This window comes from Salmo trutta, unplaced genomic scaffold (assembly GCF_901001165.1).
Source record: "Salmo trutta unplaced genomic scaffold, fSalTru1.1, whole genome shotgun sequence".
Classification (NCBI taxonomy): domain Eukaryota; kingdom Metazoa; phylum Chordata; class Actinopteri; order Salmoniformes; family Salmonidae; genus Salmo; species Salmo trutta.
Window position 1 is genome coordinate 1,549,573 of NW_021822962.1, and position 22,384 is coordinate 1,571,956.

Here is a 22,384-nt window from a genome sequence, read left to right on the forward strand (position 1 = left end):
TCATTGGTGTTTCTAATTTCCTCTACTGATCTGATTACTTATTGAGAGGATCAGTTGTCTCCTCTACTGATCTGATTACTTATTGAGAGGATCAGTTATCTCCTACTGATCTGATTACTTATTGAGAGGATCAGTTGTCTCCTACTGATCTGATTACTTATTGAGAGGATCAGTTGTCTCTACTAATCTGATTACTTATTGAGAGGATCAGTTGTCTCCTCTACTGATCTGATTACTTATTAAGAGGATCAGTTGTCTCCTACTGATCAGATTACTTATTGAGAGGATCAGTTGTCTCTACTGATCTGATTACTTATTGAGAGGATCAGTTGTCTCCTCTACTGATCTGATTACTTATTAAGAGGATCAGTTGTCTCCTACTGATCTGATTACTTATTGAGAGGATCAGTTGTCTCCTCTACTGATCTGATTACTTATTAAGAGGATCAGTTGTCTCTACTGATCTGATTACTTATTGAGAGGATCAGTTGTCTCCTCTACTGATCTGATTACTTATTGAGAGGATCAGTTGTCTCCTCTACTGATCTGATTACTTATTGAGAGGATCAGTTGTCTCTACTGATCTGATTACTTATTGAGAGGATCAGTTGTCTCCTCTACTGATCTGATTACTTATTAAGAGGATCAGTTGTCTCTACTGATCTGATTACTTATTGAGAGGATCAGTTGTCTCCTACTGATCTGATTACTTATTAAGAGGATCAGTTGTCTCCTACTGATCTGATTACTTATTGAGAGGATCAGTTGTCTCCTCTACTGATCTGATTACTTATTAAGAGGATCAGTTGTCTCTACTGATCTGATTACTTATTGAGAGGATCAGTTGTCTCTACTGATCTGATTACTTATTGAGAGGATCAGTTGTCTCCTCTACTGATCTGATTACTTATTAAGAGGATCAGTTGTCTCCTACTGATCTGATTACTTATTGAGAGGATCAGTTGTCTCCTCTACTGATCTGATTACTTATTAAGAGGATCAGTTGTCTCTACTGATCTGATGACTTATTGAGAGGATCAGTTGTCTCCTACTGATCTGATTACTTATTGAGAGGATCAGTTGTCTCCTACTGATCTGATTACTTATTGAGAGGATCAGTTGTCTCCTCTACTGATCTGATTACTTATTGAGAGGATCAGTTGTCTCCTCTACTGATCTGATTACTTATTGAGAGGATCAGTTGTCTCCTACTAATCTGATTACTTATTAAGAGGATCAGTTGTCTAATGATCTGATTACTTATTGAGAGGATCAGTTGTCTCCTCTACTGATCTGATTACTTATTGAGAGGATCAGTTGTCTCCTACTGATCTGATTACTTATTGAGAGGATCAGTTGTCTCCTACTGATCTGATTACTTATTGGGAGGATCAGTTGTCTCCTCTACTGATCTGATTACTTATTAAGAGGATCAGTTGTCTCCTCTACTGATCTGATTACTTATTGAGAGGATCAGTTGTCTCTACTGATCTGATGACTTATTGAGAGGATCAGTTGTCTCCTCTACTAATCTGATTACTTATTGAGAGGATCAGTTGTCTCCTCTACTGATCTGATTACTTATTGAGAGGATCAGTTGTCTCCTACTGATCTGATTACTTATTGAGAGGATCAGTTGTCTCCTCTACTGATCTGATTACTTATTGAGAGGATCAGTTGTCTAATGATCTGATGACTTATTGAGAGGATCAGTTGTCTCCTACTGATCAGATTACTTATTGAGAGGATCAGTTGTCTCCTACTGATCTGATTACTTATTGAGAGGATCAGTTGTCTCCTCTACTGATCTGATTACTTATTGAGAGGATCAGTTGTCTCTACTGATCTGATGACTTATTGAGAGGATCAGTTGTCTCCTCTACTGATCTGATTACTTATTGAGAGGATCAGTTGTCTCCTCTACTGATCTGATTACTTATTGAGAGGATCAGTTGTCTCCTACTGATCTGATTACTTATTGAGAGGATCAGTTGTCTCCTACTGATCTGATGACTTATTGAGAGGATCAGTTGTCTCTACTAATCTGATTACTTATTGAGAGGATCAGTTGTCTCCTCTACTAATCTGATTACTTATTGAGAGGATCAGTTGTCTCCTACTGATCTGATTACTTATTGAGAGGATCAGTTGTCTCCTACTGATCTGATTACTTATTGAGAGGATCAGTTGTCTCTACTAATCTGATTACTTATTGAGAGGATCAGTTGTCTCCTACTGATCTGATTACTTATTAAGAGGATCAGTTGTCTCCTCTACTGATCTGATTACTTATTGAGAGGATCAGTTGTCTCCTCTACTAATCTGATTACTTATTGAGAGGATCAGTTGTCTCCTACTGATCTGATTACTTATTGAGAGGATCAGTTGTCTCCTACTGATCTGATTACTTATTGAGAGGATCAGTTGTCTCTACTGATCTGATTACTTATTGAGAGGATCAGTTGTCTCTACTGATCTGATTACTTATTGAGAGGATCAGTTGTCTCCTCTACTGATCTGATTACTTATTGAGAGGATCAGTTGTCTCCTACTGATCTGATTACTTATTGAGAGGATCAGTTGTCTCCTCTACTAATCTGATTACTTATTGAGAGGATCAGTTGTATGTTATTACATCCCATCTGGACAGAATCCTTCCTTACATTTTTATATTATTATTAGGTTTTTTCCTTGCCAGAAGTTCAGGACCATAAAGGGCACAATAACCACAATTCAAGATCCCCATGCCAGTATGACTGACAAGCTAAATTCATACGGAGCTTGTTTAAGTGTATGTGTGTTTGAACCCTGAGGCAGAAATAAGGCCACGGTGCAGATGTAATCTAGAAACATCCATTCCACCACGGCCGTGATAAGCAGATGGAGAGAAGAAAACTGACCTCAAAACCAGGCTACAGATCTGGCTGGAGGTGGCCTCATCTAGCCACTGATTCTGGAAAGAAATGTTTTTATCCCAACTACATAGGGAATAGGGTGCCATTTGTGATGAACACCATGCCTGTTCTTTCCTCATAAATATGTTAAAATAATATATTATCCCCACAATATGTTCTACCAAGACAGGCTTTACTTGCTAGAACTGACCTCAAGCAGCATTGTGTTTAGTGAAGAAGCCATTTCCCCACTTCAGTTTCCATAAACACAGAGGCAGAAACAGCTTAAACACAATAAATACTTTATCATTTCAACATGTCTAGAGTCATAAATATTGAGATTCAATGTGCAGTGTAAAGGTGTGGATACAGTCAGTAACGAACATTGTAAAGGTGTGGATACAGTCAGTAAGGAACATTGTAAAGGTGTGGATACAGTCAGTAAGGAACATTGTAAAGGTGTGGATACAGTCAGTAAGGAACAGTGTAAAGGTGTGGATACAGTCAGTAAGGAACATTGTAAAGGTGTGGATACAGTCAGTAAGGAACATTGTAAAGGTGTGGATACAGTCAGTAAGAAACAGTGTAAAGGTGCGGATACAGTCAGTAAGAAACAGTGTAAAGGTGCGGATACAGTCAGTAAGGAACATTGTAAAGGTGTGGATACAGTCAGTAAGGAACAGTGTAAAGGTGTGGATACAGTCAGTAAGGAACATTGTAAAGGTGTGGATACAGTCAGTAAGGAACATTGTAAAGGTGTGGATACAGTCAGTAAGGAACATTGTAAAGGTGTGGATACAGTCAGTAAGAAACAGTGTAAAGGTGCGGATACAGTCAGTAAGGAACATTGTAAAGGTGTGGATACAGTCAGTAAGGAACAGTGTAAAGGTGTGGATACAGTCAGTAAGGAACAGTGTAAAGGTGTGGATACAGTCAGTAAGGAACATTGTAAAGGTGTGGATAGTGGACACAGTAAAAGCATGACGATACACAGAAGTAAAAAATGAGATCAGAGTTAGAGACAAGTTTACATGCTCAACATTAATCCCGGAGCATCAGAAGAACAGTGTAAATGCTGGCAGCAGTGTATATAGAGCTAAGATGAGAGAATCTGGTGCTGGTGCTCGTTCAGTAGGACAACGTTCTGGAACGTTCAGATAGAAATGTAGAACAAACATTGGCTCTATTCATGACATTTCTATCTGCAATGTTCCATAACGTTTACCTACTGAACGTGGCCCTGGTATTGTAGTTGTGGGCCTGCTAGTTGTTGTAGTTGTGACTTGTAGCTCCTCAGAGCCGTCTCCCAGTCTCCTCCAGTTCTCTCTAGTTGTTGCAGTTGTGACTTGTAGCTCCTCAGAGCCGTCTCCCAGTCTCCTCCAGTTCTCTCTAGTTGTTGCAGTTGTGACTTGTAGCTCCTCAGAGCCGTCTCCCAGTCTCCTCCAGTTCTCTCTAGTTGTTGCAGTTGTGACTTGTAGCTCCTCAGAGCCGTCTCCCAGTCTCCTCCAGTTCTCTCTAGTTGTTGTAGTTGTGACTTGTAGCTCCTCAGAGCCGTCTCCCAGTCTCCTCCAGTTCTCTCTAGTTGTTGTAGTTGTGACTTGTAGCTCCTCAGAGCCGTCTCCCAGTCTCCTCCAGTTCTCTCAAGTTGTTGTAGTTGTGACTTGTAGCTCAGAGCCGTCTCCCAGTCTCCTCCAGTTCTCTCTAGTTGTTGTAGTTGTGACTTGTAGCTCCTCAGAGCCGTCTCCCAGTCTCCTCCAGTTCTCTCTAGTTGTTGTAGTTGTGACTTGTAGCTCCTTAGAGCCGTCTCCCAGTCCTCTCTAGTTGTTGTAGTTGTGACTTGTAGCTCCTCAGAGCCGTCTCCCAGTCTCCTCCAGTTCTCTCTAGTTGTTGTAGTTGTGACTTGTAGCTCCTCAGAGCCGTCTCCCAGTCTCCTCCAGTTCTCTCTAGTTGTTGTAGTTGTGACTTGTAGCTCCTCAGAGCCGTCTCCCAGTCTCCTCCAGTTCTCTCTAGTTGTTGTAGTTGTGACTTGTAGCTCCTCAGAGCCGTCTCCCAGTCTCCTCCAGTTCTCTCAAGTTGTTGTAGTTGTGACTTGTAGCTCCTCAGAGCCGTCTCCCAGTCTCCTCCAGTTCTCTCTAGTTGTTGTAGTTGTGACTTGTAGCTCCTCAGAGCCGTCTCCCAGTCTCCTCCAGTTCTCTCTAGTTGTTGTAGTTGTGACTTGTAGCTCCTCAGAGCCGTCTCCCAGTCTCCTCCAGTTCTCTCTAGTTGTTGTAGTTGTGACTTGTAGCTCCTCAGAGCCGTCTCCCAGTCTCCTCCAGTTCTCTCTAGTTGTTGTAGTTGTGACTTGTAGCTCCTCAGAGCCGTCTCCCAGTCTCCTCCAGTTCTCTCTAGTTGTTGTAGTTGTGACTTGTAGCTCCTCAGAGCCGTCTCCCAGTCTCCTCCAGTTCTCTCTAGTTGTTGTAGTTGTGACTTGTAGCTCCTCAGAGCCGTCTCCCAGTCTCCTCCAGTTCTCTCTAGTTGTTGTAGTTGTGACTTGTAGCTCCTCAGAGCCGTCTCCCAGTCTCCTCCAGTTCTCTCTAGTTGTTGTAGTTCTGACTTGTAGCTCCTCAGAGCCGTCTCCCAGTCTCCTCCAGTTCTCTCAAGTTGTTGTAGTTGTGACTTGTAGCTCCTCAGAGCCGTCTCCCAGTCTCCTCCAGTTCTCTCTAGTTGTTGTAGTTGTGACTTGTAGCTCCTCAGAGCCGTCTCCCAGTCTCCTCCAGTTCTCTCTAGTTGTTGTAGTTGTGACTTGTAGCTCCTCAGAGCCGTCTCCCAGTCTCCTCCAGTTCTCTCTAGTTGTTGTAGTTGTGACTTGTAGCTCCTCAGAGCCGTCTCCCAGTCTCCTCCAGTTCTCTCTAGTTGTTGTAGTTGTGACTTGTAGCTCCTCAGAGCCGTCTCCCAGTCTCCTCCAGTTCTCTCTAGTTGTTGTAGTTGTGACTTGTAGCTCCTCAGAGCCGTCTCCCAGTCTCCTCCAGTTCTCTCAAGTTGTTGTAGTTGTGACTTGTAGCTCCTCAGAGCCGTCTCCCAGTCTCCTCCAGTTCTCTCAAGTTGTTGTAATTGGGACTTGTAGCTCCTCAGAGCCGTCTCCCAGTCTCCTCCAGTTCTCTCAAGTTGTTGTAGTTGTGACTTGTAGCTCCTCAGAGCCGTCTCCCAGTCTCCTCCAGTTCTCTCAAGTTGTTGTAGTTGTGACTTGTAGCTCCTCAGAGCCGTCTCCCAGTCTCCTCCAGTTCTCTCTAGTTGTTGTAGTTGTGACTTGTAGCTCCTCAGAGCCGTCTCCCAGTCCCCTCCAATTCACTCAGCAAACGCTCATTAGTTGCAACCAGTGACCTGAAGCACAAACACAACACCATTTAATCACAAACACTAACAAGCACTTTCTTCACCCATTGGGTATGGTCTTTCATCTTTATATTAGAACATATAATCTGGCATCTCCTATAATGAATATCTCTTTAGGTTGCTTTTAGTGTTAAGATTTCTATTATCCCAAGAGTCAAGGACTTTTATTGTCCCTAGAGTGGTTGAATGCTTTTCTTAGCTCCAGGTGGTACTGGACATAGTGTAGTGTCTTGGCACCAGGTGGTACTGGACATAGTGCAGTGTCTTGGCACCAGGTGGTACTGGACATAGTGTCTTGGCACCAGGTGGTACTGGACATAGTGTCTTGGCACCAGGTGGTACTGGACATAGTGTCTTGGCACCAGGTGGTACTGGACATAGTGTCTTGGCACCAGGTGGTACTGGACATAGTGTCTTGGCACCAGGTGGTACTGGACATAGTGCAGTGTCTTGGCACCAGGTGGTACTGGACATAGTGCAGTGTCTTGGCACCAGGTGGTACTGGACATAGTGCAGTGTCTTGGCACCAGGTGGTGCTGGACATAGTGCAGTGTCTTGGCACCAGGTGGTACTGGACATAGTGCAGTGTCTTGGCACCAGGTGGTACTGGACATAGTGCAGTGTCTTGGCACCAGGTGGTACTGGACATAGTGCAGTGTCTTGGCACCAGGTGGTACTGGACATAGTGCAGTGTCTTGGCACCAGGTGGTACTGGACATAGTGCAGTGTCTTGGCACCAGGTGGTACTGGACATAGTGCAGTGTCTTGGCACCAGGTGGTACTGGACATAGTGCAGTGTCTTGGCACCAGGTGGTACTGGACATAGTGCAGTGTCTTGGCACCAGGTGGTACTGGACATAGTGCAGTGTCTTGGCACCAGGTGGTACTGGACATAGTGCAGTGTCTTGGCACCAGGTGGTACTGGACATAGTGCAGTGTCTTGGCACCAGGTGGTACTGGACATAGTGCAGTGTCTTGGCACCAGGTGGTACTGGACATAGTGTAGTGTCTTGGCACCAGGTGGTACTGGACATAGTGTAGTATCTTAGCTCCAGGTGGTACTGGACATAGTGTAGTGCTTACCTATGGTTCTCCTGCAGCATATCTGCCAGCTCCTTGACTCTCTCCCCCTCCTCGACCTTCTCCCTCAGCTCTGATACCTTCTTCCTCAGCTCATCCACCTCTGCCTGCTTCTCTGGAGAGAAGGACACATGGACCACAGTTAGTTAGCACATGAAGCTAGCAGCAATACAGATCCACATGGATCATAGTTAGCACATGAAGCTAGCAGCAATACAGATCCACATGGGCCACGGTTAGCATATGATGCTAACTCTGCAGCAATACAAATGCACATTGACTTGCAACATCAACGGATATAACAACAACAGACTGAAATCAAATCCAATACGTCAAGTGGTGAACACCGCCTTGAGATATGCACGTTTAACTTTTGTACGAATCTTAAGAGATTTATGGAACATCTTGCATTACTCTTAGACGTGCTCTATGCCACGGTTCCACGTGCTCTATGTTCCACGTGCTCTATGTCACGGTTCCACGTGCTCTATGTTACACGTGCACTATGTCACGGTTACACGTGCTCTATGTCACAGTTACATGTGCTCTATGTCACGGTTACACGTGCTCTATGTTACACGTGCTCTGTCACGGTTACACGTGCTCTATGTCACGATTACACGTGTTCTATGTCACGGTTATACATGCTCTATGTCACGGTTACACATGCTCTATGTTACACGTGCTCTATGTCACGGTTACACATGCTCTATGTTACACGTGCTCTGTCACGGTTACACGTGCTCTATGTCACGGTTACACGTGCTCTATGTCACGGTTACACGTGCTCTATGTCACGGTTACACGTGCTCTATGTTACACGTGCTCTGTCACGGTTACATGTGCTCTATGTCACGGTTACACATGCTCTATGTTACGGTTACATGTGCTCTATGTCACGGTTACACATGCTCTATGTTACACGTGCTCTGTCACGGTTACACATGCTCTATGTCACGGTTACACATGCTCTATGTTACACGTGCTCTGTCACGGTTACACGTGCTCTATGTCACGGTTACACATGCTCTATGTTACACGTGCTCTGTCACGGTTACACGTGCTCTATGTCACGGTTACATGTGCTCTATGTCACGGTTACACGTGCTCTATGTTACACGTGCTCTATGTCACGGTTACACGTGCTCTATGTCACGGTTACACGTGCTCTATGTCACGGTTACACGTGCTCTATGTCACGGTTACACGTGCTCTATGTCACGGTTACACGTGCTCTGTTACACGTGCTCTGTCACGGTTACATGTGCTCTATGTCACGGTTACACGTGCTGTATGTTACACGTGCTCTGTCACGGTTACACGTGCTCTATGTCACGGTTACACGTGCTCTGTCACGGTTACACGTGCTCTATGTTACACGTGCTCTATGTCACGGTTACACGTGCTCTATGTTACACGTGCTCTATGTCACGGTTACACGTGCTCTATGTCACAGTTACACGTGCTCTATGTCACGGTTACATGTGCTCTATGTCACGGTTACACGTGCTCTGTTACACGTGCTCTATGTCACGGTTACATGTGCTCTATGTCACAGTTACACGTGCTCTGTCACACGTGCTCCATGTCACGGTTACACATGCTCTATGTTACATGTGCTCTATGTCACGGTACCACGGGCTCTATGTCACGGTTCCACAGGCTCTATGTTACACGTGCTCTATGTCACGGTTACATGTGCTCTATGTCACGGTTACACGTGCTCTATTACACGTGCTCTATGTCATGATTACATGTGCTCTATGTCAGGGTTACATGTGCTCTATGTCACAGTTACTGGTGCTCTGTCACACGTGCTACATGTCACGGTTAGACATGCTCTATGTTACATGTGCTCTATCTCACGGTTACACGTGCGCTATGTTACACGTGCTCTGTGTCACGGTTACACGTGCTCTATGTCACGGTTACACGTGCTCTATGTCACGGTTACACGTGCTCTATGTCACGGTTACACGTGCTCTATGTCACAGTTACACGTGCTCTATGTCACGGTTACACGTGCTCTATGTTACACGTGCTCTATGTCACGGTTACACGTGCTCTATGTCACGGTTACACGTGCTCTATGTCACGGTTACACGTGCTCTATGTCACGGTTACACGTGCTCTATGTCACGGTTACACGTGCTCTATGTTACACGTGCTCTATGTCACGGTTACACGTGCTCTATGTCACAGTTACACGTGCTCTATGTCACAGTTACACGTGCTCTACGTCACGGTTACATGTGCTCTATGTCACGGTTACACGTTCTCTGTTACACGTGCTCTATGTCACGGTTACACATGCTCTATGTCACGGTTACATGTGCTCTATGTCACAGTTACAGGTGCTCTGTCACACGTGCTCCATGTCACGGTTAGACATGCTCTATGTTACATGTGCTCTATGTCACGGTTACACGTGCGCTATGTTACACGTGCTCTATGTCACGGGTACACGTGCTCTGTCACGGTTACACGTGCTCTATGTCACGGTTACACGTGCTCTATGTCACGGTTACACGTGCTCTATGTCACAGTTACACGTGCTCTATGTTACACGTGCTCTATGTTACACGTGCTCTATGTCACGGTTACACGTGCTCTATGTCACGGTTACACGTGCTCTATGTCACGGTTACACGTGCTCTATGTTACACGTGCTCTGTCACGGTTACATGTGCTCTATGTCACGGTTCCACATGCTCTATGTTACACGTGCTCTGTCACGGTTACATGTGCTCTATGTCACGGTTCCACGTGCTCTATGTTACACGTGCTCTATGTCACGGTTCCACGTGCTCTATGTTACACGTGCTCTATGTCACGGTTACACGTGCTCTATGTTACACGTGCTCTATGTCACGGTTACACGTGCTCTATGTTACACGTGCTCTATGTCACGGTTACACGTGCTCTATGTCACAGTTACACGTGCTCTACGTCACGGTTACATGTGCTCTATGTCACGGTTACACGTGCTCTGTTACACGTGCTCTATGTCACGGTTACACGTGCTCTATGTCACGGTTACATGTGCTCTATGTCACAGTTACACGTGCTCTGTCACACGTGCTCCATGTCACGGTTACACATGCTCTATGTTACATGTGCTCTATGTCACGGTTACACGTGCTCTATGTTACATGTGCTCTATGTCACGGTTCCACGTGCTCTATGTCACGGTTCCACGTGCTCTATGTTACACGTGCTCTATGTCACGGTTACACGTGCTCTATGTCACGGTTACATGTGCTCTATGTCACGGTTACACGTGCTCTGTTACACGTGCTCTATGTCACGGTTACACGTGCTCTATGTCACGGTTACACGTGCTCTATGTCACAGTTACACGTGCTCTGTCACACGTGCTCCATGTCACGGTTACACATGCTCTATGTTACATGTGCTCTATGTCACGGTTACACGTGCTCTGTTACATGTGCTCTATGTCACGGTTACACGTGCTCTATGTTACACGTGCTCTATGTCACGGTTACACGTGCTCTATGTCACGGTTACACGTGCTCTATGTTACACGTGCTCTATGTCACGGTTCCACGTGCTCTATGTCACGGTTCCACGTGCTCTATGTCACGGTTACACGTGCTCTATGTCACGGTTACACGTGCTCTGTTACACGTGCTCTATGTCATGGTTACACGTGCTCTATGTCACAGTTACATGTGCTCTATGTCACAGTTACACGTGCTCTGTCACACGTGCTCCATGTCACGGTTACACGTGCTCTATGTCACAGTTACACGTGCTCTGTCACACGTGCTCCATGTTACACGTGCTCTATGTCACGGTTCCACGTGCTCTATGTCACGGTTCCACGTGCTCTGTCACGGTTACACGTGCTCTATGTTACACGTGCTCTATGTCACGGTTACATGTGCTCTATGTCACGGTTACACGTGCTCTGTTACACGTGCTCTATGTCACGGTTACACGTGCTCTATGTCACGGTTACACGTGCTCTGTCACACGTGCTCCATGTCACGGTTACACGTGCTCTATGTTACATGTGCTCTATGTCACGGTTACACGTGCTCTATGTTACACGTGCTCTATGTCACGGTTCCACGTGCTCTATGTCACGGTTCCACGTGCTCTATGTCACGGTTCCACGTGCTCTATGTCACGGTTCCACGTGCTCTATGTCACGGTTACACGTGCCCTATGTCACACGTGCTCTATGTCACACGTGCTCTATGTCACGGTTCCACGTGCTCTATGTCACGGTTCCACGTGCTCTATGTCACGGTTACACGTGCTCTATGTCACGGTTACACGTGCCCTATGTCAAGGTTACACGTGCTCTATGTCACACGTGCTCTATGTCACGGTTCCACGTGCTCTATGTCACGGTTCCACGTGCTCTATGTCACGGTTACACGTGCTCTATGTTACACGTGCTTTATGTCACGGTTACACGTGCTCTATGTTACACGTGCTTTATGTCACGGTTACACGTGCTCTATGTTACACGTGCTCTGTGTCACAGTTACACGTGCTCTATGTTACACGTGCTCTATGTCACGGTTACACGTGCTCTATGTCACGGTTACACGTGCTCCGCGTCGCGGTCAGATTCTGCCCAGTATAGTGACCACTGACCAGGAATATCAAAAAGCTGCTGCTTTTTCACTCACCACATATCTCAGTGTTTGGTGAACTTTTCATCATAGAGTTGAGATATCGTTTTTCTAATCTGATCATCTGCTTCTGTAGAGAGACGTTATCCTCCAACAGTATCCTCAGCTGCTCATTCAAACTGTCCTGCAATCAATCAATCAATCAATCAATCAAGACATTGAAGATAATTCCATCCATCCATTTATTCTTAACTCTTTGTGGAGTCAGGGTCTCATGCCATTTCAAACATGAGGTAATATCATTGAAGATGCTGCTTTGAACAGTCTGAAGCTTACAACAGAGATGTGTGCTTCCTCCAGCTGTGTAGTTAGTCTATGGGTCTCTGTCCTGTGGTCTTGGTCTCGTATCTCTGCCTGCTCCTTCAGCTCTTCAACGTTCCCTCTCAACATCCTGACCTCGGCTTCTCCACTGGAGATGTCTTGTTCCATCATGGACAGGATCTGGACTGCCTGAGCTGGAGGTAGGCCAGATAAATACTATTAGGGCTTGATTCTCCATTAAGCAGGTAAGCTACACAGTACATGGGGGTTTCATACTCACAGAGGAAGTTGTTGTCATGGTGCAGTGGCCTCTCCCCTGTCCAGTGCTTGTCCACTAGGCTCAGCAGCATCTCCATTGGTTTCCTATAGCTTCCCTAGGAGACAGATTACAAAATACTGGTTATAATGAACAGTAGGATCTATGATGAATGAATGGTACGGTAGGGATAGGTGGGTTTTCTCTACGATGAATGGTACGGTAGGGATAGGTGGGTTTTCTCTAGGGTGGATGAATGGTACAGTAGGGATAGGTGGGTTTTCTATAGGGTGGATGAACGGTACAGTAGGGATAGGTGGGTATTCTCTAGGGTGGATGAATGGTACGGTAGGGATAGGTGGGTATTCTCTACGATGAATGGTACGGTAGGGATAGGTGGGTTTTCTCTACGATGAATGGTATGGTAGGGATAGGTGGGTTTTCTCTAGGGTGGATGAATGGTACGGTAGGGATAGGTGGGTATTCTCTACGATGAATGGTACGGTAGGGATTGGTGGGTTTTGTCTAGGGTGGATGAATGGTACGGTAGGGATAGGTGGGTTTTCTCTACGATGAATGGTACGGTAGGGATAGGTGGGTTTTCTATAGGGTGAATGAATGGTACGGTAGGGATAGGTGGGTTTTCTCTAGGGTGGATGAATGGTACGGTAGGGATAGGTGGGTTTTCTCTACGATGAATGGTACGGTAGGGATAGGTGGGTTTTCTATAGGGTGAATGAATGGTACGGTAGGGATAGGTGGGTTTTCTCTAGGGTGGATGAATGGTACGGTAGGGATAGGTGGGTTTTCTCTACGATGAATGGTACGGTAGGGATTGGTGGGTTTTCTCTAGGGTGGATGAATGGTACGGTAGGGATAGGTGGGTTTTCTCTACGATGAATGGTACGGTAGGGATAGGTGGGTATTCTCTAGGGTGAATGAATGGTACGGTAGGGATAGGTGGGTTTTCTCTAGGGTGGATGAATGGTACGGTAGGGATAGGTGGGTTTTCTCTACGATGAATGGTACGGTAGGGATTGGTGGGTTTTCTCTAGGGTGGATGAATGGTACGGTAGGGATAGGTGGGTTTTCTCTAGGGTGAATGAATGGTACTGTAGCGGGTTTTCTCTCTGAAACGTCTCACCTTCTGTTGCTTGGCATGTTTCTGTGGTGAGGTGGAGCCCCCTGCTGTCTGCTGGGTGTTATGGTAGGACAGTCTGGGAGGGTGCAGGATGGGGTTGGTGGCATCAGACCTACTGGGACAGGGACTTCTTGGACTGGGGGGGCGGATCTTCACTAAGGAAGACTTATGCTGGTCAACTTGATCTAAAGGAGGATGAAGCCAGTGCAAAACACTCAGAATGTTGTATTAGGCCATTCATGCCACCTGATTTGTGTGACAGCGGTGACAGAGAGGATATTCAGAGTGTCACCTCACCAGGGTGAGGGGTGAAGTGGCCCTTGGCTGTGACTCTCAGGTGTTTGGGGAGTTTCTCTCGCTCCTCCCGTCCAGAGCTAGTCCCACTGCGTTTCTCTACACGGGGGTTAAAGGTTACCCTCGGCCCCTCTGACGTTTTCAACGAGGAGGAAGAACCTTTCCTTCGAGATCCTTCTCTTAAACGTAGACCATTGGACTGGGAATGACAAGCTGATCATCATGAAAATAAAATAATCCACATTTTAAACTGAAGGCTTGTTTGCTCACTTGAAAAAAGGTTGACAGTAAATGTAACTAATTAAACATACAATTCATCAAGTACTGAATGAAATCAATTAAGGGTAAATCTCTGAAATCTTGCCATAAATGAGCAAAATCCCCATGTTCCTAGGGAAAACTAAGAACATTTGTCTCCCCCTGGTGGACTGTCCCTACATTAACAGTCATGGTGTACATCACGCTCTAATACCACTTCATACTGTCATTTGTCAATGTAAAAAAATGATGTACTATTCTGTGATCAAACAACATAAACTCACACTCATCTTTGATCTGATGATAGAGCTGGGACTCTGGCTCCTTGTGGAAAGAACCAGTAAGGAACAGAGGTTCACTTTGGTCCCAGTTGCTCTTAGCGACAAGGTTCAACACTATGTCATCGTTGTCATCCAGGACAGAGAGCTTCTTGGCCAGGCGATTTACTGAGGCCATCCTCGGCTTACTGCTCCTGGAACACACCAATCAAACACACATTACATCATAACATAGCACTACTAGAAGAATAGAGTATAATACAATCTATAGCAATGTAACGTGACCGTTATTACACTGTACACACTATTGGAAACAATGCCACATAAAGAACAGCTTACTTAATGAAATCTGAAGTTTGTCATTCCGGGTGTTTTCTAATAATACAAATCAATATCTAATACAGACAAGAGACCTTGGTGTGCAAACAAGACCTCCTGACATTAGCAATCTGCTGTATTAATACTGTAGAGTACAGTACCCCTGGTCAGTGATGTCTAATACTGTAGAGTACAGTACCCCTGGTCAGTGATGTCTAATACTGTAGAGTACAGTACCCCTGGTCAGTGATGTCTAATACTGTAGAGTACAGTACCTCTGGTCAGTGATGTCTAATACTGTAGAGTACAGTACCCCTGGTCAGTGATGTCTAATACTGTAGAGTACAGTACCCCTGGTCAGTGATGTCTAATACTGTAGAGTACAGTACCTCTGGTCAGTGATGTCTAATACTGTAGAGTACAGTACCCCTGGTCAGTGATGTCTAATACTGTAGAGTACAGTACCTCTGGTCAGTGATGTCTAATACTGTAGAGTACAGTACCTCTGGTCAGTGATGTCTAATACTGTAGAGTACAGTACCTCTGGTCAGTGATGTCTAATACTGTAGAGTACAGTACCTCTGGTCAGTGATGTCTAATACTGTAGAGTACAGTACCTCTGGTCAGTGATGTCTAATACTGTAGAGTACAGTACCTCTGGTCAGTGATGTCTAATACTGTAGAGTACAGTACCTCTGGTCAGTGATGTCTAATACTGTAGAGTACAGTACCTCTGGTCAGTGATGTCTAATACTGTAGAGTACAGTACCTCTGGTCAGTGATGTCTAATACTGTAGAGTACAGTACCTCTGGTCAGTGATGTCTAATACTGTAGAGTACAGTACCTCTGGTCAGTGATGTCTAATACTGTAGAGTACAGTACCTCTGGTCAGTGATGTCTAATACTGTAGAGTACAGTACCTCTGGTCAGTGATGTCTAATACTGTAGAGTACAGTACCCCTGGTCAGTGATGTCTAATACTGTAGAGTACAGTACCCCTGGTCAGTGATGTCTAATACTGTAGAGTACAGTACCCCTGGTCAGTGATGTCTAATACTGTAGAGTACAGTACCCCTGGTCAGTGATGTCTAATACTGTAGAGTACAGTACCCCTGGTCAGTCTAATACTGTAGAGTACAGTACCTCTGGTCAGTGATGTCTAATACTGTAGAGTACAGTACCTCTGGTCAGTGATGTCTAATACTGTAGAGTACAGTACCTCTGGTCAGTGATGTCTAATACTGTAGAGTACAGTACCTCTGGTCAGTGATGTCTAATACTGTAGAGTACAGTACCTCTGGTCAGTGATGTCTAATACTGTAGAGTACAGTACCTCTGGTCAGTGATGTCTAATACTGTAGAGTACAGTACCTCTGGTCAGTGATGTCTAATACTGTAGAGTACAGTACCTCTGGTCAGTGATGTCTAATACTGTAGAGTACAGTACCTCTGGTCAGTGATGTCTAATACTGTAGAGTACAGTACCTCTGGTCAGTGATGTCTAATACTGTAGAGTACAGTACCTCTGGTCAGTGATGTCTAATACTGTAGAGTACAGTACCCCTGGTCAGTGATGTCTAATACTGTAGAGTACAGTACCTCTGGTCAGTGATGTCTAATACTGTAGAGTACAGTACCTCTGGTCAGTGATGTCTAATACTGTAGAGTACAGTACCTCTGGTCAGTGATGTCTGTCTCCAAGGAGCTCGTGTGTTGGGGTCCGAGCACAGAGTCTGAGGAGAAATGCATGATTGAAGCTTTTCTCTCACTGTCCCTGACTGGACAGTCATCTGCAGGAAAAAAACAATATAAAACAAACATGAAATGTCAGATTGGTAAGAAGAACTATCTAACAGCAAAGTCATTGGACAGCCAATCGGACCCAAAATGAAAATCTGGTAGCTATAGGTACCAAGCTTGCGAAGGTTGGACAGTGCGTGCACCAAGTACAGGCGGTAGTGTGGATCTGTTTTAGCCAGAGGGTTGAGCCTCAGGTCCAGCTCTCTCAGAGCAGTCAGCAGGCAGAGCACTTTGACCTCCTGAAGGGAGGGAATGCTGTTGTAGTACAAGTTCAGCCTCTCCAGCCTCTTCAAGTGTTGGACCCCCTATAGATGAACAAACATAGAAACAAACAAATAGCGGTGGGTATAATTTGTGGAACGTTCCAACAGGAATCTGTTCCAAAAACTTTGTAAATAACAAGGTTGCCAACAAACAAAGCATATAAAGTTGTATAGAGGCAGAATAAGATACCTGGTAGGGAGTGGGCTATTTCATTAAGTTTTTCACTCACCACATTTATTCTGAAAAATGTCTGTCCTCACTCTGGTAGCCTATGGACAAACATTAAGAATAAGCTACCTGGTGAGTTGATGCCTATTCGGCAGCTAGTTAGATAGGTGAATTGATCATGTTACTTTGTATGAGTTGTTTGTTGGAAACCAGATTCCTGTTGGAACGTTCCACAAATTTTACCCACCCTAACAAATGTGACTTACACATTCAGTGTATGTCCCAAATTGTGCCATATTCCCTACATAGTGAACTACTTTTGCCCAGAGCACTGGTTAAAAGTAGTGCACTATATAGGGAATAATATGTAATTGAGTACCATTGTGGACGCAGCCAGATCTACACATTCAGACTTCAGTCACCATTTCACCATGTACTGTATACACATTTATCTGTTGAGAGACGTCTCACCTCGACAGAGATGAGTGCATTACAGGAGAGGTTCAGGGTTTTCAAACGGACAAAGTTCTTTAGTGAGATTCCCAGATGTCTGATTTTCTCCTTGTATGAGCCTGGGAGGCTCAGTGATCTCACATCCGCTGTAAAGTGGTCATGAATGTTAGTAGCCAGCAATCATAGTTAGAGTAGTTGGATAGTTGTAGACCCACGGTAACGCTGGCCATCTTTCGCTAGATAGCTACCTGTGGCCAGACAAATTCAAAGCACTGTTTGGCCAGCTAGCCTAGCAGGCGAGCTAACGTTAGCATTAAGCATAGTCTCTGTGCGTTAGTTAGCTATTAATGGAAGTTTAAACTAGGTTTAAATCAAACTAATCATACATCTAGGCTACCAACTTACAAGCTATAAGTTAAGTGTCAAATACATTACCAAGGCAATGGTGATTTAGATGTAGCTTCTGTCGTATCCACTGCTCTGTTACTGTTGTCAACAGCGCCGCCATATTTTTCGAATTTGTTGGAAGATCGAGCCGAGCATGCGCAGTTGTTTAAGCTCTGGGAACGCCCACATCCTGGTACTGCTTGTCTCACGTGTTCAAACAAGCGGAACAAAGACAGGTAAGGTTGAACGTTAACCGATATTTTTCAGCTCACATATTAGTTTCAATCTTGACCTTGATCAGTATAAACGTGGCTACTAACCTGAAACATAGCTGTTTAGAATGTTAACACTGTACACATAGCTACGGTGCAAGACAAGTATACTAGCTTACTTTCAACAGTGTTTTCTCAACTTTGATATGGTATTCAACAGTTTACTTGAAGATATGTGAAAACTTCTTCTCTTTCACAAATCCCACTCAGTCTCTTCATATCAAATGAACAGTGTGATCCTCCAACTGTAGCTTTGGATTTGAGTCAAGACCAATGGCAGAGTTGATCACAGCATGTTCCAACGTCACACTGTCAGTCTCTGCCCTGTGCACAGCATATCAGCTCTTCAAGGTAATTTTGGGATATATTGGTGTTCACTTGAGTGTAACTCTTGTGTACCATTAAACCATTCTTCACCCCATTGTCACTGATTATTTTCTTTCTCCTCACCCTAACTGTTCCCTCATCTCCCTCTTTTTCTTGTAGGACCACAGAGCACCAGCGGTGGGTTTCTTCCTGCTTGGTCTCTCCTCAGGCCTCTGCACCCTGCCTCTCTCCTTCAGCCCATACCTGACCTCTGTACAGGGGGACCTGGAGTGGGCCGGCGAGGTCCTGGCTCCACCGCTGGTCTCCTTCGGCTTCCTGTGGCTCAGTGAAGACCGCATCACAGCCAACATCCTCCTTATTGGCTCAGCTCTCCTCCCGGTGCTCTGCGATTGGCTGTCAGCGGACGAGTTGATGCTGATGTCACGCTGTCTGGCGCTGTCTGCCATCTCCTGCTCGCTCACTGTGTGTCTGTTTGCGGGAAACGCTGTCGGGGCCCTGGGCAGTGTGGCCCTCAGCCTGCCCCAAATGGTGGCCCCCAGGGTGGGGGTCAAGACTCTGGCTCCCCTTGTCTCTCCAGGGGCCACTGTGGGACTGCTTAAGTGGCTCCTGAAGGGCTCCATGGCTGTAGGGTGCTGGGCCTCTGAGAAGGCACTTAGCAAGTACCTGTTGGAACTGAAGGAATTGGACACGCCATTTTAACTTGTTACCACTGTAACACAGGGCTTCCCTAAACTCAGTCCTCGGGTCACCGGGGTTTAGTGTCTTTCCTAAGCACTACACAGCTTATTCAAATAATCAACTACAAGCTTTGATAATTTCAATCAGCTTTATAGTGTTTGGGCAAAAACCAAAACGTGGAGTCCCGAGCATCGAGTTTGGGAAACGCTACTGTAACAGTTACTCACTGTCTGAACAGTTCAATAGTCCCTCACACATGATAATGACTGATTGTTAAGTTGATGTGGTCTCATGATGTGCACATAGAGCTGCTGACAGAAGAGAACCAGATGGAGGGTCTATTTATTTTGTCCTGCAGGGCCTTGCCTCATAGAAGTAGAATGAATAGAACGGTCTTGGAACCTCTGACCATGGCTTTTTGACTGGTAAAGTCATGGGTGCACTCAAAATGGCGTCATTGACTTAAATGAGCAAGCTTGTTCTACTTATTCTAGTACTGTGGCTTTCCTTTGATCTGTAGCCAATAACCTTTTCAATTCCTAATGACCAATAACCTTTCCAATTCCTACTGGCCAATGACCTTTCCAATTCCTACTGGCCAATGACCTTTCCAATTCTTTCTGGCCAATAACCTATCCAATTCCTACTGGCCAATGACCTTTCCAATTCCTACTGGCCAATGACCTTTCCAATTCCTACTGGCCAATGACCTTTCCAATTCCTACTGGCCAATGACCTTTCCAATTCCTACTGGCCAATGACCTTTCCAATTCCTACTGGCCAATGACCTTTCCAATTCCTACTGGCCAATGACCTTTCCAATTCCTACTGGCCAATGACCTTTCCAATTCCTACTGGCCAATGACCTTTCCAATTCCTACTGGCCAATAACCTTTCCAATTCCTACTGGCCAATAAACTTTCCAATTCCTACTGGCCAATGACCTTTCCAATTCCTACTGGCCAATGACCTTTCCAAGAGATTATCCATATGATCCATATAATGATGCCAGTCTGCCAACTTGGAGGTGACATGATCCACCATTGAGACAAGTGTCTGTTGCCAGTGTATGAGCACTGTCAAGGGTGTTGTTCTACTTGTTCAGCTTATTGTCATGGCCAGGGAGCTCTGCTCTGTTATCCAAGTACTTTCATCTATGCAAGTCGAAGAAGCACTGGTGTCTTAATTCTAAAACATTATTGATGATATTAGTAACAGCGGTTAATAACATTTTATGTGCTAAAATATTGATTTGCTGTTGTATCAACAAAAGGAGTAGCGCTTGGATTTAACGCTTGTATGTAGTGATTGTCATGGGTCACTAATACTCCCAACCTCTTTCACACCACATATTACAAAGTCTAATTCATATATGGAGGTTGATTTACAGGACAGTGTAATTACCAATCTGCTTACTCTGAAAATATCCTCCCAACAGTGGCTCTATAAGGAGGATGGAAGTACCTTCCAGACATTTATTACTGTCTTTGTCTATGAGTATGCCTCCCAAATAACACCCTATTCCCTGTGTAGTGCACTACTTTGAGCCCGTTTTGGGAATAGGGTGGCATTTTGGGGCACACTGGTTGAACCTGGGCAGGCTTGACTTCAGTGTCTTGTCCTACGATGAGCACCAAACAGCTTGTACTAGACTATGCTCACTGTGAAGCCAATGTCATTGACACACAGGACACGTTTGAGAGCCGATAGCTTTAGTGCCTGAACATGGCCGGGGTACCAAAATAGTCAGGGCTGCGATCCAAATGACAGCCTATCCCTGATATAGTGCACTTCTTTTGACCAGAGCTCTATATGGTCATGGTCAAAAGTAGTGCACTATAAAGGGAATAGGGTTCCATTTGGGATGCAGGCCTAAGTCCCCTCAGATTCAGGATCCTGTTCATTCTGCAGCCTCAGCAGATAGCTACTGTGTACAGTGAGATTTAACTAGATACATCTGCAGTGTTCACACCACTAACACTATGTATCTATATTCATTTATTCTTCAGATATAACACATTATATCCACTTACTGTCCATAATGTCTATACAAGAAGGGTTCTTTATTTTTACTATTTTCTACATTGTAGAATAATAGTGAAGACATCAAAACTATGAAATAACACATGGAATCATGTAGTAACCAAAAAAAAGTGTTAAACAAATCAAAATATATTTTATATTTGAGATTCTTCAAAGTAGCCACCCTTTGCCTTGATGACAGCTTTGCACACTCTTGGCATTCCCTAAAACAGCTTCATGAGGTACTCACCTGTAATGCATTTCAATTAGCAGGTGTGTCCATATTATGGCAAGAACCCTCAAATAAGTAAAGAGAAATGACAGTCCATCATTACTTTAAAACATGAAGGTCAGTCAATCAGGATCATTTCAAGAACTTTTAAAGTTTCTTCAAGTGCAGTCGCAAAAACCATAAAGCACTATGATGAAACTGGCTCTCATGAGGACCGCCACAGGAAAGGAAGACCCAGTTACCTCTGCTGCAGAGGATAAGTTCATTAGAGTTACCAGCCTCAAATTTCAGCCCAAATAAATGCTTTACAAAGTAGACACATCAACATCAACTGTTCAGAGGAGACTGTGAATCAGGCCTTCATGGTTGAATTGCTGCAAAGAAACCACTACTAAAGGACACCAGTAAGAAAAATAGACTTGCTTGGGCCAAGAAACACAAGCAATGGACATTAGACCGCTGGAAATCTGTCCTTTGGTCTGAGAATTTTGGTTCCAACCGTTGTGTCTTTGTGAGATGCAGAGTAGGTGAACAAATTATATCCGCATGTGTGGTTCCCACCATGAAGCATGGAGGAGGAGGTGTGATGGTGTGGGGGTGCTTTGCTGGTGAAATCACTGTGATTTATTTAGAATTCAAGGCACATTTAACCAGCGTGTGTAACGGGCGTCGTAAGGATTTGACCAAAACGCAGAGGGAATATGTATACTCATCTTTTTATTTTGAAGAAGGAGAAACAACTAAATATGTATACAAAAAAAACTAAACGAAACAGTCCTGTCAGGTGCAACCAACACTAAACAAGGAACAACTACCCACAAAATCCCACAGAAAAACACCCCACTTAAATAGGACCTTCAATTAGAAGCAACTAGGAGCAGCTGCTTCCAATTGAAGGTCAACCCCATTAACTAAACATAGAACTAGACATACTAGATAAACATAGAAATATACTAACATA

The 22,384-nt window shown here is 44.7% G+C and overlaps 2 protein-coding genes across 2 annotated transcripts in view; one reads left to right on the plus strand and one right to left on the minus strand.

Moving 5' to 3' along the window:
• Positions 1-3,181: 3,181 nt before the first annotated feature.
• The window catches only part of LOC115187607 (centrosomal protein of 72 kDa), a 41,374-nt gene continuing 22,171 nt past the window's right edge, over positions 3,182-22,384 (minus strand). Inside the window, exons 3-15 of the mRNA XM_029746574.1 lie at positions 17,941-18,088; positions 17,524-17,651; positions 16,733-16,925; positions 16,496-16,610; positions 14,508-14,695; positions 13,969-14,178; positions 13,675-13,856; positions 12,555-12,648; positions 12,290-12,468; positions 12,011-12,137; positions 7,350-7,461; positions 6,190-6,254; positions 3,182-4,687 (exon numbers count right to left, since the gene is read on the minus strand). Of these exons, the coding sequence (XP_029602434.1) occupies positions 6,191-6,254; positions 7,350-7,461; positions 12,011-12,137; positions 12,290-12,468; positions 12,555-12,648; positions 13,675-13,856; positions 13,969-14,178; positions 14,508-14,695; positions 16,496-16,610; positions 16,733-16,925; positions 17,524-17,651; positions 17,941-18,013 (1,665 nt within the window). The 5' untranslated portion in view covers positions 18,014-18,088 and the 3' untranslated portion in view covers positions 3,182-4,687; position 6,190. The remainder of the gene's footprint in view (positions 4,688-6,189; positions 6,255-7,349; positions 7,462-12,010; positions 12,138-12,289; positions 12,469-12,554; positions 12,649-13,674; positions 13,857-13,968; positions 14,179-14,507; positions 14,696-16,495; positions 16,611-16,732; positions 16,926-17,523; positions 17,652-17,940; positions 18,089-22,384) is intronic.
• On the plus strand, positions 18,054-20,538 carry LOC115187618 (uncharacterized). The gene is made up of 3 exons (XM_029746591.1): positions 18,054-18,128; positions 18,375-18,515; positions 18,651-20,538. Exons 2-3 carry the CDS (start codon positions 18,438-18,440, stop codon positions 19,188-19,190), a joined length of 618 nt encoding a protein of 205 aa, XP_029602451.1. The 5' UTR covers positions 18,054-18,128; positions 18,375-18,437; the 3' UTR covers positions 19,191-20,538.